Source organism: Solea solea, chromosome 16, assembly GCF_958295425.1.
Source record: "Solea solea chromosome 16, fSolSol10.1, whole genome shotgun sequence".
Lineage (NCBI taxonomy): Eukaryota > Metazoa > Chordata > Actinopteri > Pleuronectiformes > Soleidae > Solea > Solea solea.
The window spans coordinates 11,705,591-11,728,790 of record NC_081149.1 but is presented as its reverse complement, the minus strand read 5'-3'; the positions used below and the strand labels follow the sequence as shown (position 1 = coordinate 11,728,790).

Sequence of the window (23,200 nt, the reverse complement as noted above, 5' to 3'; positions counted from 1 at the left end):
ACCTGACAGATGTCCAGTTGTCTTCTTGGTTTTTAGCACTTAGAGGACTACCGTGGCCTGGATGACTGAGAACCTTCACAGACATGGTGCGGACACTCAGGTGAGAGACATAACAGGTACAAGCACACAGTTAAATGCTTGGGTGCAGCCTCAAATCAAATCAGCGGGGCTTAACTGGGATGAGCAGGCTGGACAAATGACTCAGCACCACCAGGTCCAAACAGAGTTCAGCCACAAAGAGGGCCGGGGGAAAACCGGTTCAAGCCCAAAGCTCCAGTCTGCCTGTCAGCAGGAATGCTGGGGGCCTGAATACACCACACACCGACAAACACACAAACACAGTGCCGCACATCACAAGCACAGCTCACAGATACAAACCTGGGTTGTACATTGTTTAAAACATTAAAATGAATGAATGAATGCCTCTGTCGGGCTGTTTACTAGCATGCTAACATTTGCTCCACACTTTGTATTGTATTTGGTTTTAATCTAAAACAACACTTTTTAACATGTCACTAAGTTTATTAAAGTGATTTTATCTTGACAACATGAATGTAGTGAAGTGCCTGGTGCTGTAGCAAGTCACACATTCACTTTCAATGGTTTTCAACTGGTTTAAGTGGAGTTCGAATCCTTAATTTCACTTAACTGTGACAAATAAATCTCAAGTATATAGTGTTACTAGGGCTGTCTATACATTATTTTCAGACACAAGATGACAACCTCCGTAAAGCAAGGCCCTTACCTGAAGAACATAATTTTAAAGCATTAATACGCATGTATAAACACCTGTGTGCAATACAGAATGGACCTTCAAATCTGTTTAAATATGCTATATCAGTGTTTCCACATGGTGGTCCTTGGGGACCCACTGCCCTGCATGTTTTAGATGTTGCCCTGCTCCAACACACCTGATTCAAATGAATGGCTCGTTATCAGGCTTTCGCAGAGCTTAATGACGAGCTGATAATTTGAATCAGGTGTGATGGACCAGGATTGGGAAACTGTGCTATATACTGTAAATAAAAGTCATTCTTTTTTTTGACTTAATTATATTTTATATTATATGAAACCATGATATCTGCCCTAACTTGTTTTTGTTGATGGACAATTAAACAATTCATCAAGGCAATAAACATCAAACCTGTGAAAAGCAACGTGTCTCTGTGCGACACCATTTTGAGAAAAGGCCCCTTTGTTTCATGAACTCCTGTTTTCCCATCTTGCAGCAAGACACGGTTGCAGAACTCTCTTCTGAAGTCTCCTTTTTCTTGTTATGAGACGAGTGAGAGAGCAAAACGACAGGAAGACAGACACGGGGGGAGCGGGGGAGGAGGAGTACATCAATCAAGGAGCTTCCTACTGCCAACAATGAGCTCAGTCTGCTGTGTCCATTCATTTACTGGACTCACTCACCGAGCCTGGACAAGGCACAACTGTCCTAGAAATGTAAGCAAACTTAAAAACAAACAAACAAAAGCATTTATTTGTTAAAAACATTTTATTCTGTAGAGCAGCCATGACATATATATATATATATATATATATATATATATATACATACATACATACATACATACATACATACATACATATATATATATATATATATATATATATATATATATACACATATATATATATATATATACACATATATATATATATATATATATATATATACATATATATGTCATGTCATGTCATTAAACATACTATTCTTTTATGGCTGTAAAACAAATTTGATATATTAGACTTTGCACTGCAAGTCCCGTCATGATACACAATCATACAATAACATATATAGATGTCTAACAACTAGTTTTCATTTGATTATCCCAGGGCCCTTTTTTTCTTAGAAGGCCACCGTTGTTTTTTTGGTTTTTTTAACACTGTTCTAGCTGCATTTAGCCTTTAGCAGCTCATAGTAATATTCTCATGTTAGTCTTAAGGCAGCTGCAAAACCTTTTGCCCTGAAAACTGGTTACTAGTGGACTCATCATCCAAACCCTGGGATAAAAAAAGTCGTCAACTGGGTTGAACAGCGAACTCTGACATCCAGCACTGGCTCTGAACCTGCTCGCTGTTTTGTCTCGCACACACACACACACACACACACAGATTAAGTCATAAATATTCCTAGCAATTTCTTTTGTAAATCAAGCCTTTAAAAAGGTTTCATTCATGAGACCTCAGAGATATGAGAAAGTACTACAGCTAAATGATGTTCAGTTTCCAAAACCTGTCAGGTAATAATCTCATCTAAATGCATAGCTGAGGATGTGTGGAAACTTTTTTTTTTTTCTTCTCCTTGAGTGGGAACATGAGCCATGCCGCCAGAGTTCGTTTTCCACCCATTAGTCATTAATAAACCCCATTTCTGTACTGTCTGCAAAACCAGCTGCTTTCTATGATTTACTTTGTACGACACCACGTCTTCAAAGTATCACTAGATCTGACACTGTCTAAATATAAAAAATATATTTATTCATATATATATTTGCTTAAAAAATCTAATTGGAATGGACATGGGGGGGTATAAATAAACACTTCACATTTTCTGAATGTTTTTTTAAAAAAAACAAAAAAAGTCAAATTTGGTAACGAGAACAAAACCCTGTGAACAACATTCATTTTACAAAAGTGCATCCGATTTAAAATTGATCCTCAGACTGAGGCAGACTCTGGCAGGGTTGTCTGATCTTAAACAAAAGGCAATGGATGACACAAATGAAAGCCTTTTCTCTCGTCTGCGTCACACATAAATCCATCCTGTATCTGCTCCTTTTTTGGCACTATGTGGACTGAGAACACTTGTGACACTTAAGAGCTGCGAGAGACTGACAGAGAGATGGCAGGTGTTGAAAGGCACACTGAGGCAACAGGTAGAACAAAAACTGGACGAAACACTTAAAAAAATGACAAAATCCTGAATGAAAGTTAGGCTCCTATTTAAACGGCATTGTCTTACTCGACATGATTATTTGTTGTCTATCCTGAAATGTGACTATTCTATTGATTTATTCAAGTGTATTGAGGTTTAACAAGTTAGTTATACATGTGAATGGAAGAAATAACACTGACCGTGAAAAAAGAGGTTCTTTTGTTCACTGAACAAGATTTTTGACTTGAAGTTTGAGACTGAGCTTTGATATCCTTTCACTGCCTAATTATTAAGGCTTTTAATTATGCGTTTCCCAAGTTGCGGCAGTTTCCTTATTAAAACAAAGACGAAAGTTATAAATGACCCAATGTAAGTAATGTTTTATGTAATTTTTATGTTTCTGTAATGGTTAATATACCAGTATGTAGAAGCTCTTTAACCAATATATTATCATAATGCTAAAATGTTATTATTGTTATTCACAAATTTCCAAATGTACTGTTTTACAAAAACCCCCAGAATAAAAAACAGTAAAGCACATTATTTCATTATTTTAGGTATAAAAAGGTGAATTCAGTTTGTTATATGCCAAATAAATAACAAGTTTCTGAAAGATTTCTAAAATATTTATGGCATTATGGTGGTGTAATAAATTTGCTAAGCACTGTGTATACAGAAATATATATACACACTTTTATACTTCTTTGTGTTGTCCAGAAAGTAAGTACATTTGTCATGACGTGTGACCTGGCGAGGAAACGTGATCACAACTCGAGAAACGACATCATTTCTAATTCTGATGGTTAAAATAACACTGAAGATTCCTGAAATACTTTCAAAGTAACTGATTTCCCGGGGCTAAAACTAAGCTAATTTATCACTGTTTTTTTTCATGAGCTAAACTTTAATTTGCAATAAAACGCCAGTGTAGCTACTCTACACATAACTCTATGTGATTTTACTTCATTGGTGTTCAAACTGTATCAAATCTAATTTAAAGAGCTTTAAACAATCTTTAACTGTACGGGAGGAGTTTTCTTTCTTCCAAAGAAGAAGATGGACAGAAAGTAGCAGAAAATTGCCAAATTTGGGAAAAAACAAGCAGAGAACGACTCATTCAGTTAACACTGTAGTGCACCAGGAGTGGTCAACATCCACTGGGGACACTTGAGATGTAGACCTGCTCTAAATTTGAAAGTCAAACACTTGAGGCGTCCTGGTATTTCTCCTAACTTCCCAACAAGTGAATGTAAACACAGGAGTGGATATTTGATCAAGATTCAACTGGTGCATGAGCTATGACTCAGTGAAGCTACATATGGAGTGTGCACATCTGTGTGTGTATCTAACAAAAATCAACACACCACCAGTCACTTAATCTGTATTATGTTTCCCCCTTGTGGTGACTTTGGTATGAGAAAGGACTTACACTGGTTTTCAAGGCATTGTGTCAACTGCAGCTGTCAAACTGCATCTTCTTTAGATTTGTCTGAGCGAACACCGACTCTCCTTTGACGGTCACTTGGCGGAACATTGACATACAGGTCAGTTACCCATCAGGACGTCTGTCACAGATGGGTCTCCAAGGAAGCTACAGATACAGCTGAAGCATCTCTGTGGTTTAGGTCAGAAACCGGACGGGTTCATCACAGGATCTGGGAGAAGGGATGTCTGAGCAGCTCCTCGGCACTCGGCCTGTGTTTGGCCTCCACAAAGATGCAGCGGATAAAGTCCCGTGCCTGGTCGGAGGTGTGCGAGGGGAGCAGAGGGTTGGTGGGCTGGGTGGCGATCTTGAAAATGGCTGCCATGGCCTCATATTCAGCCCATGGGGGTTTTTCTGTCAACATCTCCACCACTGTGCAACCAAGGCTCCTGTAAAAGATATGCATGTTTCTCTGTTAATGGCCACAAGTCTTGGTCCTGAAAATTTGGACATTATCTGGCACATGGCTTGAACATGTAGGTCACAGACGCCCATTTACTCGCTGTGAATCCCACACGTCTCTTGTAGATATAAGCTTAATTGGACATTAACTAAAAAGTTCATACAAGGGAGCTGGCAGAAACATGTCCGGTGAATCTCCACTTTGATTTCTGTGGACATACGCATTCACACATTCAGCCCCTGACCACAATCTCCAGACAATCCACACCATTGTGAAAGCAGCTACCATGTGTCTCAGCTACTCAAGATTAAAGCTTTGACGGAATGTTTTGAGTGGAAACTTTCATACTTGTCTGGGGAAGGCCTTCTCCACCTGTTTGGGAGGCACAACCCCTCCAGAAAGAGTTACAGGCCTGCTGAAAAGCTGGTACATACCAACCTCTGTTACAACCTGTCTGACTGGCCTCCGGCCAAGCACATCCCTCGCCTGAAGGGTAACAGCTAATGTTGTCTGGTTTGTGTGTTGGAGTGTGGTAAGAACAGGAAAACCCACAGCAGACACCAAACTTTGTTAATAAGTTGCTATTCTGCATACTTTCCCTTTCACACATGTCATCTGGTCAGTGTCTGCTGACTTGGGATCCAATGACTGAGGTTAATGAAGGCATCTGTACTCAGGTGATACATGCATGTCACCTCTGTCATTTCAAACTGAACTAGTTGTGAGACAGACACTTAAAGCACATGTTTGTCTCACTCCAGCAGCACTGGCGAGTATTATATTGCTCCCGCAGGAACAAAGGCTTCATTGTTTGTGACATGAGATAATTAGTGGAGCTACAGCAGTCAACTGCTTGCTCTGTGGCTTTAAGAAGGCAAAGAGGACTGACTATTTAGTTGTGTGATGAAGTGAGATTATATTTTACATCAGTGTTTTCCAAGCCTGTTATAAAAAGGGACACATTTTAATCATTGTTATTATTATTTATATTATTGTTGTAGTCTTTTCTTTAGCTGGGCCTCTTAATCCAGCCACAAGTAATAGATACTTGTGGCTGGATCATGGATTATAATATAAACTCCCTCTTGTGGCTCAGAGATGTATGACACATATAAATCTCAAGAAAAAGGCTGGAAACAATTTTGCAAATATATTTGGCAAACCAAAACAATGCTGTGCAATTCCTGGCCTCACCAGACATCAGCTTTCCTGCCGTAGCCTTCTCCACTGATCACCTCTGGGCTCATCCAGTAGGGGGTGCCGGTCACTGAGCGGATGCCAGTGCCAGACATGCAGATGGTCTGAAGCCTCTTACTGGCACCGAAATCTCCAAGCTTCACGTTGCCCACTGAATCCCGTAGGATGTTGGCACCTAAGAGCCACAGTTGACATGACACCCATCATCTACCACATATGGTGTGACCGAAACTTCCACTGGTAAAACATTGTCTGAACATGTATCTGATATTTAAACAGAATAGCGTGCGGCCTCTGTGGTTCTGCAGGTCTACCTTTGATGTCTCTGTGTACGATCATGTTGCTGTGTAAATAGGACATGCCATCCAGGATCTGTCTTGTGTACTTCCGGGTCACGTTTTCAGTCAGGGCCCCATAGGCCTTCAGCTGGTCTTTGACTGAACCCTGAAATAAAGAAAGACAGTGTTACAACTAGCTATACAGCAGTACAGCAAGTTTATTGTTGTGTGCTTTTCAGCCACATTTTAGGATTTGCAGAGATTTTGCAAAGGCATTTTAAATAAGATATAAAATAAGAGAAAGGCAGAGATAAACCAGAAGTGATATGCTCTATAATTAGTAACCAGTAAACCCAAAGACAGTGAGATGACGAGTGAGTGGCAGCCTGTTTTTCTGATTCTTTGACTGTTTGACTACATATAAATGTCAATTCATGTTGCTACAATATCAATAGGCCATACGACCTAACGTTATGAAATGTAAGACATTAGTCAATTAATTGTTTTGTTCCTGGAAGAATAATAATAATAACTTTAGTAGTATATTGAGTATTTAGAGTATATAGTACTCTATAGTCAGTAATAGGAAATTATTGTTGTCATCTTCCATGAAATGTCTTCAATTTTGTAGGTCCTATTGCCTATAGCTTTCCTTTCATCATGCTTGAGGTTGAGTTAGACTTAATTCACTGAATTTAAATTACAGTTGCTTTGACGTTATGTTCCCTCATATGCAATTGTTGTGTTTGGAAAACAAAGAATGTAACCATTGAGTGCTGGGTGAACCATTGCCATTAAAGCTGCTGGGACTCACCCCAGGCATATACTCCATGAAAATAGTGAGCGTCTTCTCATTGTGATCCCTCAGGCAGCCATAGTACTGAACGATGCGCTCGTGATGCAGATTTTTTAGCAACTGGATTTCACACTCCAAAGCACTGACTTCCTGTAACGAAACATTGACATGTCAGGGAAAGGTGAAGAGTTTAAACATGTCTGAAACATGCATTTTTATTCATTTAATTTCACGACTACTATTCATTTACAATATGTTTATGACATCATGTGGACTGTCAAAAATTAAACCTACGGCAATGCCAACAGCACAGCTCCCCACAAACGTTTTACTACAGAGACTGAGGCCACAACAGAGAGAGGGAGGCAGAACGGAGAGATGTGCACAGAAGACACACAAAAAGACCTCCCTAAGTACAAGAACAGAGACCACTGATTCATATCTGCTACAAGCTCGGGGTGAGACAGGGGTGTGCGAGTCACCCTCCAACCTGTCACCTTCCACCCCCACAACACAGATACAGGAAGTGACAGTGCATGTTTTCTCAATGGCAGACAGGAAAAGACATTAAAATGGGGAAGGGGGGGGAGGGGGTTTAGGGAGGAAAGATAAGTTCCCTTCATGAGCTATTTAATTTCTTTTCACATTCCCATTGATTAAGTTGTTTCTGTATCAGGGGATGAGATTAAATTTGTGGCTTGACTCCTGACCTTAAAACAGAAACAAGGATGTTTTGAGACTGTTAACTCATTAATCACAGACTCAGTCTATTAACGACCTGCATTCCAGCATAATGACCACATTAAGACGCACAACATATGAGGTCACACATACAGTGAAGAAAAATGTAATAATAAATAAGCTAAGGTTTAATGTTTGACGGTAAAATGCCATTTCTTGACAAGTGGTGATAAGATAAATGCCTGCCTGAAATGTCATTAACAGTATCACTAACTAGTAAACATGCTCACCTTGCTGGTCTCTGGACTTTCAGGATCAAACTGGACCTGCTTAGCAGCCAACTCTCTCCCAGTATCCACATCGTAACACAGGTAAACCCGTCCAAACGCCCCCTGACCCAGGAGTTTACCACGCCGCCATGTCACTGGAGCACTGGGTGCTAAAACAAAACAAAAAACAAACATGCACACACACAAAGCTGTTAAATTTCAAATAAAATATAAAACATGCCTCTGAAAAAAAAAGTAATTGGTCAGCACTGGTATTTGCCCTTGAACCCAATGCTGCATCGTTTATTTATCTCTTAAAAAGGTCCAGTGTGTGACATTCAGGGCTTTTTGGCAGCAATTGTGTGGAGAGCAAAGAAAGAATTTCATTGCAAAGAGAAACATGTTTTCTGTGTGTACACATGACAATAATCACATTGAATCTTGAATTTAAAAAATTGTGAATGAAATAATATTTGTAGCCTTAGAATCAACCTTTAATATATACTTTAGGTAATAGTCATACTTTAAAGAGATCCCCCATATTGCACCACCATGTTTCTACAGCGGCCAAAACCTTTTAAGTGGAAACTTACTACATAAATAAAAAAAGAACAGCTCCACACAAATCCAATGCATAAACTAACAAAGAACAACGAGAAGTCTAATATAGATTTCACAAATTCTTATACACTGGACCTTTAAGACATCTGAGAACAACTACAGCTACTGTCAATCACACTCACACTTATGGGCAACAGAGCGATCCTGAGGACGGAGTCTGCCCTGAGTATCCACGAGCTGCCAGCTGCCCACACTCTCCTCACTGCCATTGAGTGACCGGCGTGAAGGCACAAGAGTGAAAAGGTTTCCCTGGGGGCGACGGATGCGTGGAAATGTTCGACGACCTGTGGGAGACCAAAGAGAGGGTGGCTGAGGCTAATGTCACATAATGAACAGGAAGAGATGAAAGGAGGGACTACAAAATAGAAATGGACCATAATTAACGGGTGAATGAAGACATCTTACCTTCACTGTGGTCCTTATGATGGAGGGAGACATGGTACCTACGAGGATAGGTGCCTCCCTTTCCAGCTACCCTGTCATACACATTATTCTCCCTGTCTGAAAGCAAATATCCAAAGAGTCAGTATTAGTCAGCAGGATTACTCTGCTTTTCAAGCACAATTTAGCTCACACAGCATTCATGTAAGATAGATAGATAGATAGATAGATAGATAGATAGATAGATAGATAGATAGATGTACTTTATTGATCCCTGACTGGGAAATTGTTCAAAGCTACTTCATCACTCCCCCTTTCAGATTGTTCACAAGGGCTTTCAGCTATTAAAAACCATGTCTATGAAGCCAGTCACAGACAATCCACAAAAACATCACAATGAATTTTGTTTTTTATGTGTTTTGGATAGCACAACAGTTTAGACAAAAGATGTAGATAACAGGAACCCACAATACTAGGTATGGTTTGATGCAAGTGACATGCAGGACAAGTCACACACACCTGTCATGGATGTTTTACACATAACCTGACTTGCCTGATTATTTTTAATAAAAATGTGAATCCCCCTTCCCTATCTCCTCACCAAGAGCTACATTACCCTTTAAGTGGAAGGTTGAAAGGTGATGCTAAATGTTCTCACTCCTATGTACATCGTAGTTACACTGATATGATATGTGCCTGACTACTGAGATCAGCCGATGGAGCCCTGCTGGTTACTCCTAAATCTCAGTATGTGACTTAAGGAGATCAATGGAAAGAGGAATTTGGTGCTTGATCTGGGACAAATCACATCCCTTATGTATTTTAAATCACATTTTAAAACAGCGTTTTTTTGGATATTGCATTTCCATTATTTATTCTTATTGGTTTTAATGCATTTCTTATGCTGCTCAGCACTTTATTTGACCTTGGCTTTAATTTTCTTGCTTAGCAATCTTATTACATTGTGAAGGAGAGCGTGATATGAGTACAGCTCATTATTATTATAATTGTACTGGTGTATCTGCAATTGTAGCTGCTTTTACCGGAGCCCTCCTGACGATTATCGGTGTAACTTTTGGCTCTGTGCATGCGAGACCTCCTCAGTGAGGGGCTGCAAGACAAGAGAGGGAAGAAAAAAGTATTAGATCCATTGTCAAGTCATACAGCTTACAGGTATTCCAGTTATCAAAATAAACAGAAAATCCGCCCGCTGAATAAAGCATGCGAGGAGTAGAGAGTTCCTGTGCGATTTCAATGTTAAATGTCTGTTCCTCACCTGTCTGTGTTGCTGTCCAGAGACTGACAGCTACCAGACACAGAGTTCTCTGCACTGCTCCATGGATCCAGCACCTGTACAGGGAACAGTGGAAAAATGATGGGTGTGTATGTCTATGCACTTAATGTACAGTACACACATTCTGGAAAGAAGAATTCAACTGAGAATGTATGTATGAATGAATAAATGAATGAATGAATGCTTTGTTCAACCATTTACTTACAGGTACACTTCTTTATAACCCTTAACCTCCCTATGTATCCAAAATCCATGAAAATTATCCAAAATACTTTCAGAGCTCATAAAACCTTTAATGAGCATAACAGCTTGAGTGCTGAGAAAAGGTTTTGATTCAAGCAGTTGAGGCCGAGTTGTTTATGTGAACCTGTTTTTATTAGTCTGAGGTCATAAACACATCACATGAATTATTTTTCTAAAGCGGATTTTCCCCATTAATTGTGAAGCCATGACTCACACACTGATCGGTGGTCTCAGGGATGAACTCTCCCTCACTGTTTATGCTGGTGTATGAACCTTGGCGGGCGATCCTCTGCTGGCGCTCGGGCACATAGCCAGGTGGTGGTGAGCTACGCCCCGTGTTCTGAGAACCTGGAATTAGACGGCAGTTATGAGCATAAAAGAATATACATAAAGATATTTGGATTTTCAAATGTCAGCAACACATTCTTTAATACATGATTTGATTGCAACATAAGTCGATGAAGGTGCTGCCGTGAATCATTTTCAAACTTATGGGTCTTTGTTGAGATTAATTGTGTTTTTAGTACAAGCTGCACAAAAGCAGTCATGCAGTCAATCAGGGGTTGAGATAATGCTCACACAACGCAGACGCATACATGCAATAACGTGATTCAGTTGTCTTGAATGTAAAAAAAGATAAACATTGGCAGTAACATGCTCTCTCCGTCCTGTGGAATGAAGATAAAGCAAACAACATGTTTCAATGCTGATTGGCTGAGAACCGGTTTTCGAGAATTTATGGCTCAAGAACTCATGTCCAGAACTCAAACAATCCCCCCACCCCCTGCTGCAGAGAGAGGGAGAGAGGGAGAGGGAGAGGGAGAGAGGGAGAGAGGGAGAGAGAGAGAGAGAGAGAGAGAGAGAGAGAGAGAGAGAGAGAGAGAGAGAGAGAAAAGGTCCTAAAACAGGCCACTGGTCTACCACACTAATCCAACTCCACAATCTGATTGGCTGCCTTCCAGCAGGCATCGTCTAGTGATGGCGAACAGGAAAAGGAAGAGGACCCATTGCTAGAAGGGGAAGCCAAAGAAAAAACAGCCAGAAACAGAGAGAGGGAGAGCGAAGGCGACAGAGAGAAGGAAACTGAGGTAGTAAAAGCACGATGACACAATTCAAGGAGATGGACGTGAGTACATTTCCTCCTCTAAATCAGTGTGCAAGCCATGCTGTTGCAGATAAGATTAGTGAGGACACTAAAAGGTGGTTGAGGATATGTACCCGTTGATAGGTGGCGCCCTCTGGGTTCAGTGGATTGGTACACCGTGCTCATGTCTCCAGTAGACTGTGAGGACTTAATCCTCACCTGTTTACACACCACATGATGTGAGGGGGAGGACGCCTTCAGTTACGAGACATGAGGGGAAAACAAAACGAGAGGTTTAAAACATGAACACAACACATGATGAAACCTTGGCTTCATGTCAGCAACAATGTAGTGTGATGTAAAAGGAGGAATGAGGAACCTTGATTTTTCACAACATGGTTTTATGTTCCAGAAATGGCAGTGGTGCAATGGCTGTAAATACCCAATATGTGTATGTGTGTGTGTGTGTATGTGTATGTGTCTCACATTGCCATGCTCCTGGGTGAGCAGCAGGATCCTAATGCTCTTCATGTTAGAGCTCCGGTCCAGCAGGTCGATCGCCTTGTCCAGGTCGTCCTGACCTCGCAGAGAGATGGACAACTGCCAAGATACACACCAAACACAAGCATATACGATTCACAAACATGCAAAGGCTGCACAAATGTAAGGTCCATAGATTAGCTATGGGAACACACACACACAGGACATAGTGTATGCAAATATACACAACAATCAAGACAAATTCGGATCCACACATTCACAGAGCAGACATGCACATACATTGATTAGATCAAAAAAGATTCAACAGTTATTTTTATAACTGATAAATCAAGTAAATGGGACTCATGTTCTATGTCTAATATGATGGAAAAAGATTGATTGTGTTACCTTTGGACAATTAATTAATAAAGGTTACTTATAATCCACTGTTGTCTGCTCATCTGTGTTCCTAAGACTCTCTCTGAACTTGGTAGACCAGGTTTTTCCTACACTCTAAAACATTAAAGCTTAATGTCTCCCTGAGGGAGTTCAAAACATCAGTGGATAACTGTGCAACTGTAAAGCAGTAATTGTTAGTTCTAAGCTGAACCTTGTTGATATGATGATATTGAAGAAAATCATATATATAATGTGAAATAATTAAGGATTTAGCTTAGTCCAGAGTGAAAGTTGAAGAAAGCAAGAAGTAATTGTACAAATTCTAAACATTATATCAAAACATACTGAACATTTGTTACTAAATGATATATAATATATATATATATATCCACACACACACACACATATACACACACACACACGCATATATATGTATATATATATATATATATAAATATATACACATATATATACACACATATATATATATATACACACATATGAGTTTGACAGAAAGAGAGCTGAATGAGTGAAGACAGACGATGATAAACCAAGAGTCTCCACGTTACCTCATTATTCATATAATGCAGGTCCAAGTGCTGCCCAAACACAGTCTTAACTTTCTGCTGGATTTCCTCAAACTGCACCGGCCGTCCAAACACCAGGATCCTACACATTGCAAAGAGAATTTGCACAGATGGATCGATTGTGAGTGATTCACACCAGCTGTGAGACTGTTTTTGACGTGCATGCACACGTGCGAGCAAAATACACACAAGCTGCTGTTTTCAGTGAGGGCAGATTCCTCCGAGTACACCTTGCATATTTGTAGTTTGTATTGGCAGCCACAGAGTAACCACAGTCTTTTCCTCTGTGTTCTCCAGCTCACATACCAGCCTGAATTAAGTGCTGGAGCATGTTTCTGACATGGAGATGTGCTCGTTCTCATGAACTGGTATATGTGACAAGGGCAGTGTGTGTGTGTGTGTGAGTGTTTATGTCCGTTTCTGCTTACTCTCACTTATGTACGTATACATATGTGTGTGGGATACTCACCTTCGTTCTCCTGAGAACTCAAACTTTATCCTGACATCATCCTAGGGGAAAGAGAAACAGAAAAGTGAGAAGGTATGTAGAAGGAGGTAATTAGAGGAGAACAAATGAGAGAAAAATACTTTGTCATTGATTGACATTTTAATAAAAGCACCTTCACTGCACTTCACCACAACTAGATATGTGATTTTTTTTCCCCCAAGAGAACACACCTCAGAGTAGTAGAGTGACTTTTGGAAGCTGTGGTACTTTCAGACTGAGTTGCACATGTCTTCACCTGTCGATTCAACACAAACATCATCTGCGGGGAGGACATGTACCTTTGTACGTCTTTGTTGCTTCATCGATTATGAAAAACCCACTTCCGCTTTTAACAATCCCAAACTAAGTTATTGTGTAAAGGAAATGACTGTGGCTATTTTCTTAAGAGACCATTCAAAGTTACAGAGCATGTGAGTTTCTGCAGCCGCAGGTCAATGACACTCAAGCAGAATATATTTTTAGATAAGTAGTTGAAAATAACTGGACGTAATCTGTTTCAGATGAAGGCTTACCATAGTTGTGGGTGGCTACTTAGGAAATTCATCTGTCATTATGCTAAAATGACAAAGTGTGTGGTCCAAAAGGAAATTCTACAAGAAATGAGATTATAGCTATTGAAGTTTTTCATCTTAGCTTTTCCATCATAAAATAAAAAAATCAGTGGTCATCAAACCACAGTCATATAATTACAATGTTTAAGACCCTCCTCAGTTACACTGGACATGAGTTGAATGCTGCAAAATTCAAGTGAGTGAGTCTGTGCATGTTCAGTTTTCCTTTACAGAGATGCAATGTTTGTGCAAATGGACATATGATGATTCACACAGTGGACAGACAATTTAAAAAAAAACTATTTATTTATTTACTTTTTATTTCGACAGTCAACAGGCTGGTCACAGAGAGACATATGTCTCCTGAACCTGAGAGCTGTTGATTTTTGAGTCCAACTTGGCTTGAGTGCTACTACTAAAACCACTTCTGTGAAGTTTGACTGAAAGAACACTTTCATACTATTTATATTTGCATCAGGTAGCACCAAGATACCTGAGTTTTCCGACAAAGTGAAAAATGACTGACCACATTAGACCTAAGTTGAACTTTGACGTAGGATTATGATGTCAACTTCATACTTCTACTACTTCACTGTAGTTCAGTTATAAGTCTTTTTCCCCATATCACCCACCACTAGTTGTAAAGATACATGGTGATTAGGGCTGTATCAATCAATACAATATATACAATACAATATTATAGCTATATCGTGACAAGATATCATCGTAGATTTTGGATATGACTTTTCCTGTCCAGTTTCTTGCATTGATAATCATCATATATATTATATTAAATACATTTGTGAAATACAATAAATATTACAAAATTGTAACAAATTATGAACAAAATTATATTTAAAACGTCTTTTAAAAACACTGTTTTAATTTTGAGCTTATTTATTTGTTATAGCCGAATTTGACCGTATTTACAGCAGATTTCATTGTTTCCAACACGCCTAAATATCCTTAATTTAACAATAAAAAGCCAAAGAAATAAACTAGGTATTGTCTGAAATGAAACGCAATAACTGTATTTTATGCATGCAACACAGAACATAAACAGTAGACATTTTATTTTGTAAATAATTCACAGTATTTACAGTGTATTTTTACTCTCGTTCTTTGAAAAGCGCAAACATGTCAAAAGAAAACCTTTCATGAGCACAGAGAAACAATCGGTGTGCAGCTTTACATCCTGATGTATCTTGTATATCGAGCTATAGCATAAAAATATCGAGATATTATTTATAAGCCATCTCGTCCAGCCTTACTTTTAAGGTTGACAGAAATATTGCTGTTGTTATAAGATCATCATATAGATGATATATAGGTGATCATAGACTGTCAGTGAAAATGGATGTTTTGTTATCTTCTGGTTTGAAAAATGAATTTCAGGAAGTATGACAGGTGAAGCAGTTAGCCAGGAAGGATGACTTCGCTAACAAGTCAGTTTGAATGGAAGTGTAATGGAAAAGGAGCCTACTTCCTTATCATTGTCACTAGTTTCAGGTCAACTGAAAATGATGACAAATCTTTTAAATTATGTTGCCATTAAGAGAAAAATAGACCAGAAAGGGGACAACTGTTAACTTTTCAAAACCTGTCTTTGTGCCGATCAAATCAAGTTTGGAAGGCAAACACAAAACCACAGGAAGGCTATGTCCATTTTTTATATACAGTCTAAAGCTCTGTCTTTAGACCGTCTTTTATATACAGTCTAAATGTACTGATACTGTACCTGTCTCTTGGTCTGAGCCGGTGTCTTGGGTTTGCTGTTGTCATAAGACAACACAGGCTGGCGCCGCGTCATCTGGAGGGCAACCAGGTCCTTCATTATCGAGTGGAGAGCCTGCCTCTCGTCTGGAGAGGATAATGGTTGGTGAAAAATAAACAATTAGCAAGCAGATTGGAAAACGGATGATCTGAGTGTGCACGTGTGACAGAAAATAGGGAGAGCTATTAGCACATAGCGCTGCACTTAAAAAGGTGTGTGGAGAAAATGAGTCAGTTAACTAACTGTAGCCATATTGTGACTATCCTATAACATGGTGTTGGAGCCGAGGGAGGCCTGTAGTGTTTTTGATATGACTATTCCCATGTTTGATTCGAGGGCAACCTCTGCCTTGGCTTGACTAACTCACGAAGAGAAAATATTCTCCTTGTGTTGCTTGGACAGACATCATACAGTGCTGGAGCGGTGCAGAGAACCAGATATCGCTGCTACAAGGCTGCGTCTAGAGCAGCGGCTCACACGGGCTTTGGCCTCTGGGATGGTGTGTGTGTGTGTGTGTCTGTTTTTATCTCACACTGTGAGCATGTTTGTTCAACATCAGAATATAGAAGACTTACTCATTGTGGTGAACTTTCTGTACGTGCTCCACAAGTCGGTTCTTCAGAAACACCGTCTCTGTTGTGCTGCAGCCTGCAGTAATAAAACACAGAAATCAATTAGTAATAAACTCGCAAGAACTGAGGCTGACATTGTTCCAGTTAATATTTTATTGCTCTGAGACAGAGTATAAGAATGTGACTCTCTGGGAGAGAGAGAGAGACAGGAGATGACATATGACCAAGGTTATCAGCCAGTCTCATAAAACCTGCCAGCGTGCCAGTAAAACATCAGCTTACTGGTAAACATTAGTAAAAATGAAGACGTCACAACAATCAGAGAAATCTAATCACAGTATAAAAACCAGAAGAAAAAAATAGTACGTCTGCACCTTTATTACAAGGAGTAATCTCTGTAATGGAATTACATAAAAAAAATCTTTTGCCGTAATGCTACACAGAGAAACTCATTATTCACAGCACAGGCCTTTGTTCATGTTTGAGCCCTTGCAGGTGTGTAGCTCACAGAAAAACAGACCTAATGATTTTTCTGACTGAAGAACTTGAACCAGAGAGTGTGCAGCGCATGTGAGAATGTGTCTTGTGTGATTTGCCCATGAGAAAGAATGACAATTGGAAACGGCTGAAACTCAAGCTACACTGGCAGAGACTGGTCTGGCACAGTTCATATGGGAAAAAATAAGTTTTTGGGTTTTATTTACACAAAACTTTTTCTGCCATTGAAAATATCTACGTTATAACGCCATTGTTGATGTTCACAGTGCAACATTATCTGCTCTGTCCGAGGCGCCAACTGTAATAAAACAGAAGCATTTCCTTCCAGTGAGGGTTTCCCCCAAATTTGTACCAATAAAACAAAGCTTCAACTAATTAGGAAAATATGGAAACAACAGCAATCGTGTCCTCATGAATTTAGTCTTCATAAATAAAGTACATTTTGGATGGATGTTGCATTGTATAACTAATATGACTAGCTTTCCTTTAAAAAAAAAAAAAAAAGAAGCTTAAAAACAGAACTGAATATTACAGTTCCCCTTTGCTGAAAATCAAGTCATCATTTTTCCTTGAAACCCAGTCCTGGAGGCCAAAAGAACAGTGAAATAAAGGGTTATTAGGGTCCAACAAACAAACGGACAGTGTTAGTTTTCACAATCACAATAACCTTCTGAAATACACGAGCATGATCGGACCCTTGCTTTTTCTTTTTCAACATTTAATATCTACAATTGTCTGCTACACTGCAATGATCATGTGAGCTATGTGGACACATTTAAAGATAAAAGAAGAAAACATGAAGCAAAACAGATGTGTAGAGTTTTGTAAAAGGACTGTTGATAACAGTATCATGAAATAGAGGCATCTAGAAGGGCTGCAACGATTAGTTGATTAATAATTTAGGATTGTTCAGCTTAAATGTGAATAGTTTCAGGTTTCTTTGCTCTATATAACAAAGACATCATTAAAAGTGAATCACTCAGCTTTGTCATCCTCATTTCAAGGTTTGCGAAAAACTGATCAACATTTTTCAGCATATTCTGGAACAAACAACTAATCCATTAATCAAGAAAATAATCGACATATGTATTGTTGATGAAATTCCATGAGCCATCCTGCCACTCCATTGAGAGGAAATACTGTCATTTTTGTAAACACAGTATCAAACTCTATGGAACATGTTTTATATGCACAGTAACCTGAAGACAGGGTTTGCATTGGCACTAAAATCTGACTCTGCAGTCTGTTGTAACTGACTGAATTTAACCGACACAGATAAAAAGACCTTGTTCACTGAACTGCCATGTACTTGATCTGCTTTATAAGATCAGTATCAGTAACACAGATACTGCTATGGTTCTGTATAATGAGCCCAGCATTGATCCTCTGTAGATAATTATTGTGAGGGCACAGCATGAGCTATTATTGTGCCAGAATAGCAACCACGTGCAAACCAAAGAAAATAAGACCTACATATGAACACGTTTCTCTGTGGAAGTCACATTTAAACCGCAAACAGGATTATCCTCTTACAGAAAATCACGAGTGAATAATGTGACATGACGGATTTAAATGGAAAGATGTAATCACACTACCGTAGCATGACTCTGTGGTCAGATGCTTAGTGAGACTCAAGAACCAGCAAACTATAGTATATAATACAGACAGAGAAAAGAGGGTAGCGAAATACCGCAATGAGGATGGAGGTGATTGAAGAGGCTGCACTTATCTGAGGTACGAGTGTTGATTTGTACAATGAAGACTGGAGTAGAGAGCAGGGAAGCAGGAAATTAATTTGGTGCTTCAAATGACCAGCATCAGCACCTGAGCCAACACACTGATTCTTTGGATTTCTGGGTAATAATCACCCACAGGAATGTTGGGCACGTCCGACTGTGGTCAGTAGACCATTGCCACGTAGCTTTCAAGCTTCCGCCACTCTCATGTTCGCCTGCCAACACAGTGGGTGCCAAAAACCTGTGTCCTTAAACCCTGTGAACTTCATGCAGGGCTGCAACTACCAATTATTTTCTCAATTAATCGAGTATTCGTTTGGTCCATAAAATGTCAGAGAATGTTGATCAGTGCTTGTCAAACCGGGAAATGATGATGCTCTCGTATCTCTTGTTTTGGCCACAAACAAGTGGCCAAATGATTTCTTTGTTATATGGAGCAAAGAAACTAGAAATTCATATTAAAGAAGCTGAAAATCAGATAACTTATTTAAATAAAAACACTCAAATCAATTAATCGATTCAGAGACGTCAGGTAACATGGAACAATTTCTAGGGCTGCATAATATTACAAAAATATGTGACAATGTAAATCTTGCAATGATGATATTACTTACATATACAAATGGATAAATACATTTCTTAAGTATGCTGTACTGTTTATGTCTGTTTGCTTTGGATTCATTGCTAACATAGACCAGACAGTGAGTAGCCTGTGCAGACACAGAAAAAATTTACGTACTAATTTAAATCCATCTACAAGGTCTTTTGTTGCAATTGCCAGACCAATTCTCCTTTTATTTGCACAGCAAACAGTGAATGAGGGATTTACAGTAAGTAGAGTGTGGTAGTATATATATTATTGAATAAAACAAAAAATTATCAGCCTTAATGGTATGTTCTTGACCAAAGATCACAACCATCATTTGTTGCTGCTGCTCAAGTAGTCTTTGCAATTTGTATACATATTTTGCAATTAACATATATATTGCATGATGATATCACTATGGCGGTACAATTTCTATATACTGAGTAGCCCTACTTCTCTCTGGCTGAAAAATTATCCATAATCAGAGCCAGGTCACCTAATGGAGAGCAAAACATAACTTGTTCACCTCAGGGTGTCACTGAAATAAAAAAACACCACAATTAACCTCCACCTCCAATCCCCCAGCTACCCTTTCTCTGCTGCCTCTCCTGATTTTAATTACCTCCCTAGTGGAATGCGGGGAATTCAAAAGGAGAAGCAGGCTGCGTTCTACCAGTCCAGTCCAGTCCAGTCAGCTGTGCCCGCTTTATTTTCCTTGCATCATATTTCCAGGACTTGCAGGATTTACATGGATTTTCCTCCCCCCTTCTCTTCTCTGTCTGCTTTGAGAGGTGTTTAGTCTGAGGCTGTTTTTCCCAGCTACAGTCCTCACTCTGTCTCTGACCAGTGATGCATCTGGACTCAATGCTTTGCAGCAAAATCCCCCTGGCCTGATGTCTCTCTTGTTTCAGGTGGACATGTGCTTTGGATTGAAGGTGACCACCACATTAAAATATTGTTGCAATCTGAATAGCCTCCTGGTGTTTGCCTTGGGTAAAGTTTCAAATGTCTTTTGTAGTGTTTAAACACATACAGATCCAACTTCTTAAAATATTATGTGCAATCTCAACGTGCATACAACCTGTCAGGACAGGTTGCGCAGATACTGTGCATTTACTGTTGAGCATCAAGAGTCAGAAACTTGATAATCCTTGGACTCGGTATGGTGGAGCAGTCCACTGTGTTGTGTGAACAGATCATGCACATGACGATGGACATGGATTCTGCTTCCTAAAACATTGACAAATGAACTGGCACAAAGAAAATCCTGATCAACAGTGAAGGAATAATATCAGGAATCACACATCTTTGGTTTCAAGTGACAAACATCATAAATGGAATGGCCATTCAGTGCCCCCAAAACACCAGTTCCATGTGAACCTGTTCCATGCAAATTTATGTTGTCCTAATGCCATGGTTCTCACACTGTGGTCTGTGTACCATGAGTGGTATGAAGCTTCCTCTGGTGGTACTTGGAGGAAAATCAGAAATACTGTTCTACTGTATATACTAGGGTATGTGAGTGTGTACAGAATGAAACTTGACTCACCTTATCTCTCACTGGTATTAATATAATTTGGCTATATCAGAGTCTGGAGTATATGTGAGGAAGAGGAGGATGATGAGAGTGATTGGGAATAAATCTGCATAAATCTGTAGCTGACTTTGCTCAACCTATTTACATCAATGTATTTTAACGTTGGTGATAATGGTGTTACATCTACTGTACTAATATATTGTGATTTGGTGCTATTGACATATGATTTGATTAGTGAAGATCGACATCAGCAAAAGAAAAACCCAGTTGACCTCTGCTACATAGTTTGAACATTTTTGAATCAACAAACATTTTTACAAAAACTTTATCTTGAAGCCCAGTTTATTTTTCACCGATGACATACTAGGGGTGGGTCAAAATGTCAATTTGGTGATATATCACTGCCCTTCTTTGTGCAATGCGATAATCGGTACACCAGGGCAAATATCGACATTTAAATGAACAAATGAAGGGACTCAAAAGTAAACAGTCCCTGCCAGTTTTACTCGCTGGGCGTCACAACATGTCTCCTTGTGGTGGTGCTGCTCAAAAGAATGAGTGAAATTCGGGCGGAAGTTATCTGGCGAAGAAGAGGAAGTTTACATCGCGATAAATCCTGCACATATAACTTTACACTTTTGTTTTGTTTTCTTCAGTTTGAGAGATATTGTAATATATGGTGAAAGGCAAATATCTTTATTCTCATTATATAACCGAAATTGAGCGATGAAATTACAAGGTGTCTATTGGTACAGGATCATGTATCGCATATCGTATCGTGAGGTACCCTCTGATTCCCACCCCCTGTCAGCGATGTCACGTGCACAGCTCTCACAACACTCACCTGTCGCCTTGGCAACCTCGGTCAGGACAGGACAGGGCTTGTCCCGCGTGTAACCGAGTCCGAGTTACCGGTTCTCACGGCAGAGATGACGCAGAAGGTCCACGCGTACTTCCAAGTCCATCGATATCCTCGGTCACACCGACACACCGGTGAGTGTATGCGTGTGTGATGGTGCCATTGGCGGGGCTGACCCCCCAGGTAACCGGGGGGTTCTTCTTTTTCTTCTTATTCGTCAGTGGAAAGTTGTAGCAGACAGTTTTAAGAACGATCAGCTGTGAGTCCAACACAGAAAATGTTCCGACGGTTTGCCCTACATCAGACTGACCCTGCCGTTGCTGCTCCCGTGCAGCCTCGCGTTTGCGGGAAAGTCACATTTCCATAACATTGTGTGACACGGAGCATAAAACTACCGACAAAAAAGGTGTAACAACAACCGTGTGGCCTGTATAAAATCCATTTGTAAGCAACGGGTGGCTGGAGGAAAAAAAATAACGTGCGGTTTTGGTGATTTTGACGGCCTCTTTTCCTGCTAACTTTGCAGAATTTCTTTGTGGGTTGCCAGGTCCGAGTCCAAAACACTACTGTGCAAAGATCTTCAGTTCCATGACCGAACAGGATGTAATTGCCTCGCGTTGTAACTCGTAATTTTAATCATATACGAACACACAGGCCTGTAAGAGTAGTAATATGGTTCAAAAAAGGAAATTACATTAAATTAAGTACTACTTGTTTGTGTTTATGACACAATTAGCAATGTTTTTGTTGTTTTTGCGACGCGAGTACAAGTTGGAAAAAAAACCTCCTTCCTGGTGTTTTCACGTACAAAACCGTGCTGACTTTTTCCCTTTTCTGTGCAACGCAGTCTCTTTCAAAGACTCCACTTCTCTGCAGCCATTGACGGCCCACCACAACTTTCAGCGACCAAAACAAAGCAAGAAACTATCGTCAGCCGCGTACGTCAAAACTTCCTGACACAAAGATATGTGTTGTTCACCGGAACCTTCTTTTTTTTACCAGCAGGTCACACAGAAAACGGCGCTGTGAGGTTGTATATCCATGTTTACCAAATGTCAGTCCGTCCGTCGTCCACGCGTGCGTGTGTGTGTGTGTGAACACGGGTTTGTTCCCAGGAGGATTTCTGATTTATGCTTAAAAAAATTGCGCCGTGAAGCCGCGGGGACGCGCTGTTACTCGGTGGAAATCTTTCCGCGGGAGCGCGCGGAGTATTATTTTTAGAGGGGCGGACCAGCTGTGACGTAGGTCACTTATGTTGCATTCAATGGTGTCAGAAAAGTGAAAGATTCTAAAAGCCTGCCTGCGTCAATATTGTATTTACCAGTCTTGTATAAAGTATCTGAAGGGATACTTGATGTAAAAGTACATTACCAGAAAATGACTTTGCTAATTTTTTGTATAATATTAGTTAAGTAAAAGTCTGAAAGTATATAACTTTCACTGTACTTAATTATCAAAAGTAATTTTCAGATATTTTCACATGCAATTATGTATTTATT

At 39.7% G+C, this 23,200-nt stretch overlaps 1 protein-coding gene across 1 annotated transcript; it reads right to left on the bottom strand.

The window, feature by feature from the left end:
- Positions 1-1,698: 1,698 nt before the first annotated feature.
- On the bottom strand, positions 1,699-22,899 carry map3k3 (mitogen-activated protein kinase kinase kinase 3). Its single transcript, XM_058653949.1, has 17 exons — positions 21,687-22,899; positions 16,489-16,561; positions 15,878-15,999; positions 13,550-13,590; positions 13,063-13,162; positions 12,101-12,214; positions 11,749-11,869; positions 10,745-10,878; positions 10,270-10,343; positions 10,037-10,104; positions 9,018-9,113; positions 8,735-8,896; positions 8,013-8,161; positions 7,060-7,191; positions 6,282-6,411; positions 5,965-6,142; positions 1,699-4,756 (listed from the first exon to the last, which is right to left on the bottom strand). Exons 2-17 carry the CDS (start codon positions 16,490-16,492, stop codon positions 4,531-4,533), a joined length of 1,851 nt encoding a protein of 616 aa, XP_058509932.1. The 5' UTR covers positions 16,493-16,561; positions 21,687-22,899; the 3' UTR covers positions 1,699-4,530.
- Between the last annotated feature and the right edge of the window lie 301 nt (positions 22,900-23,200).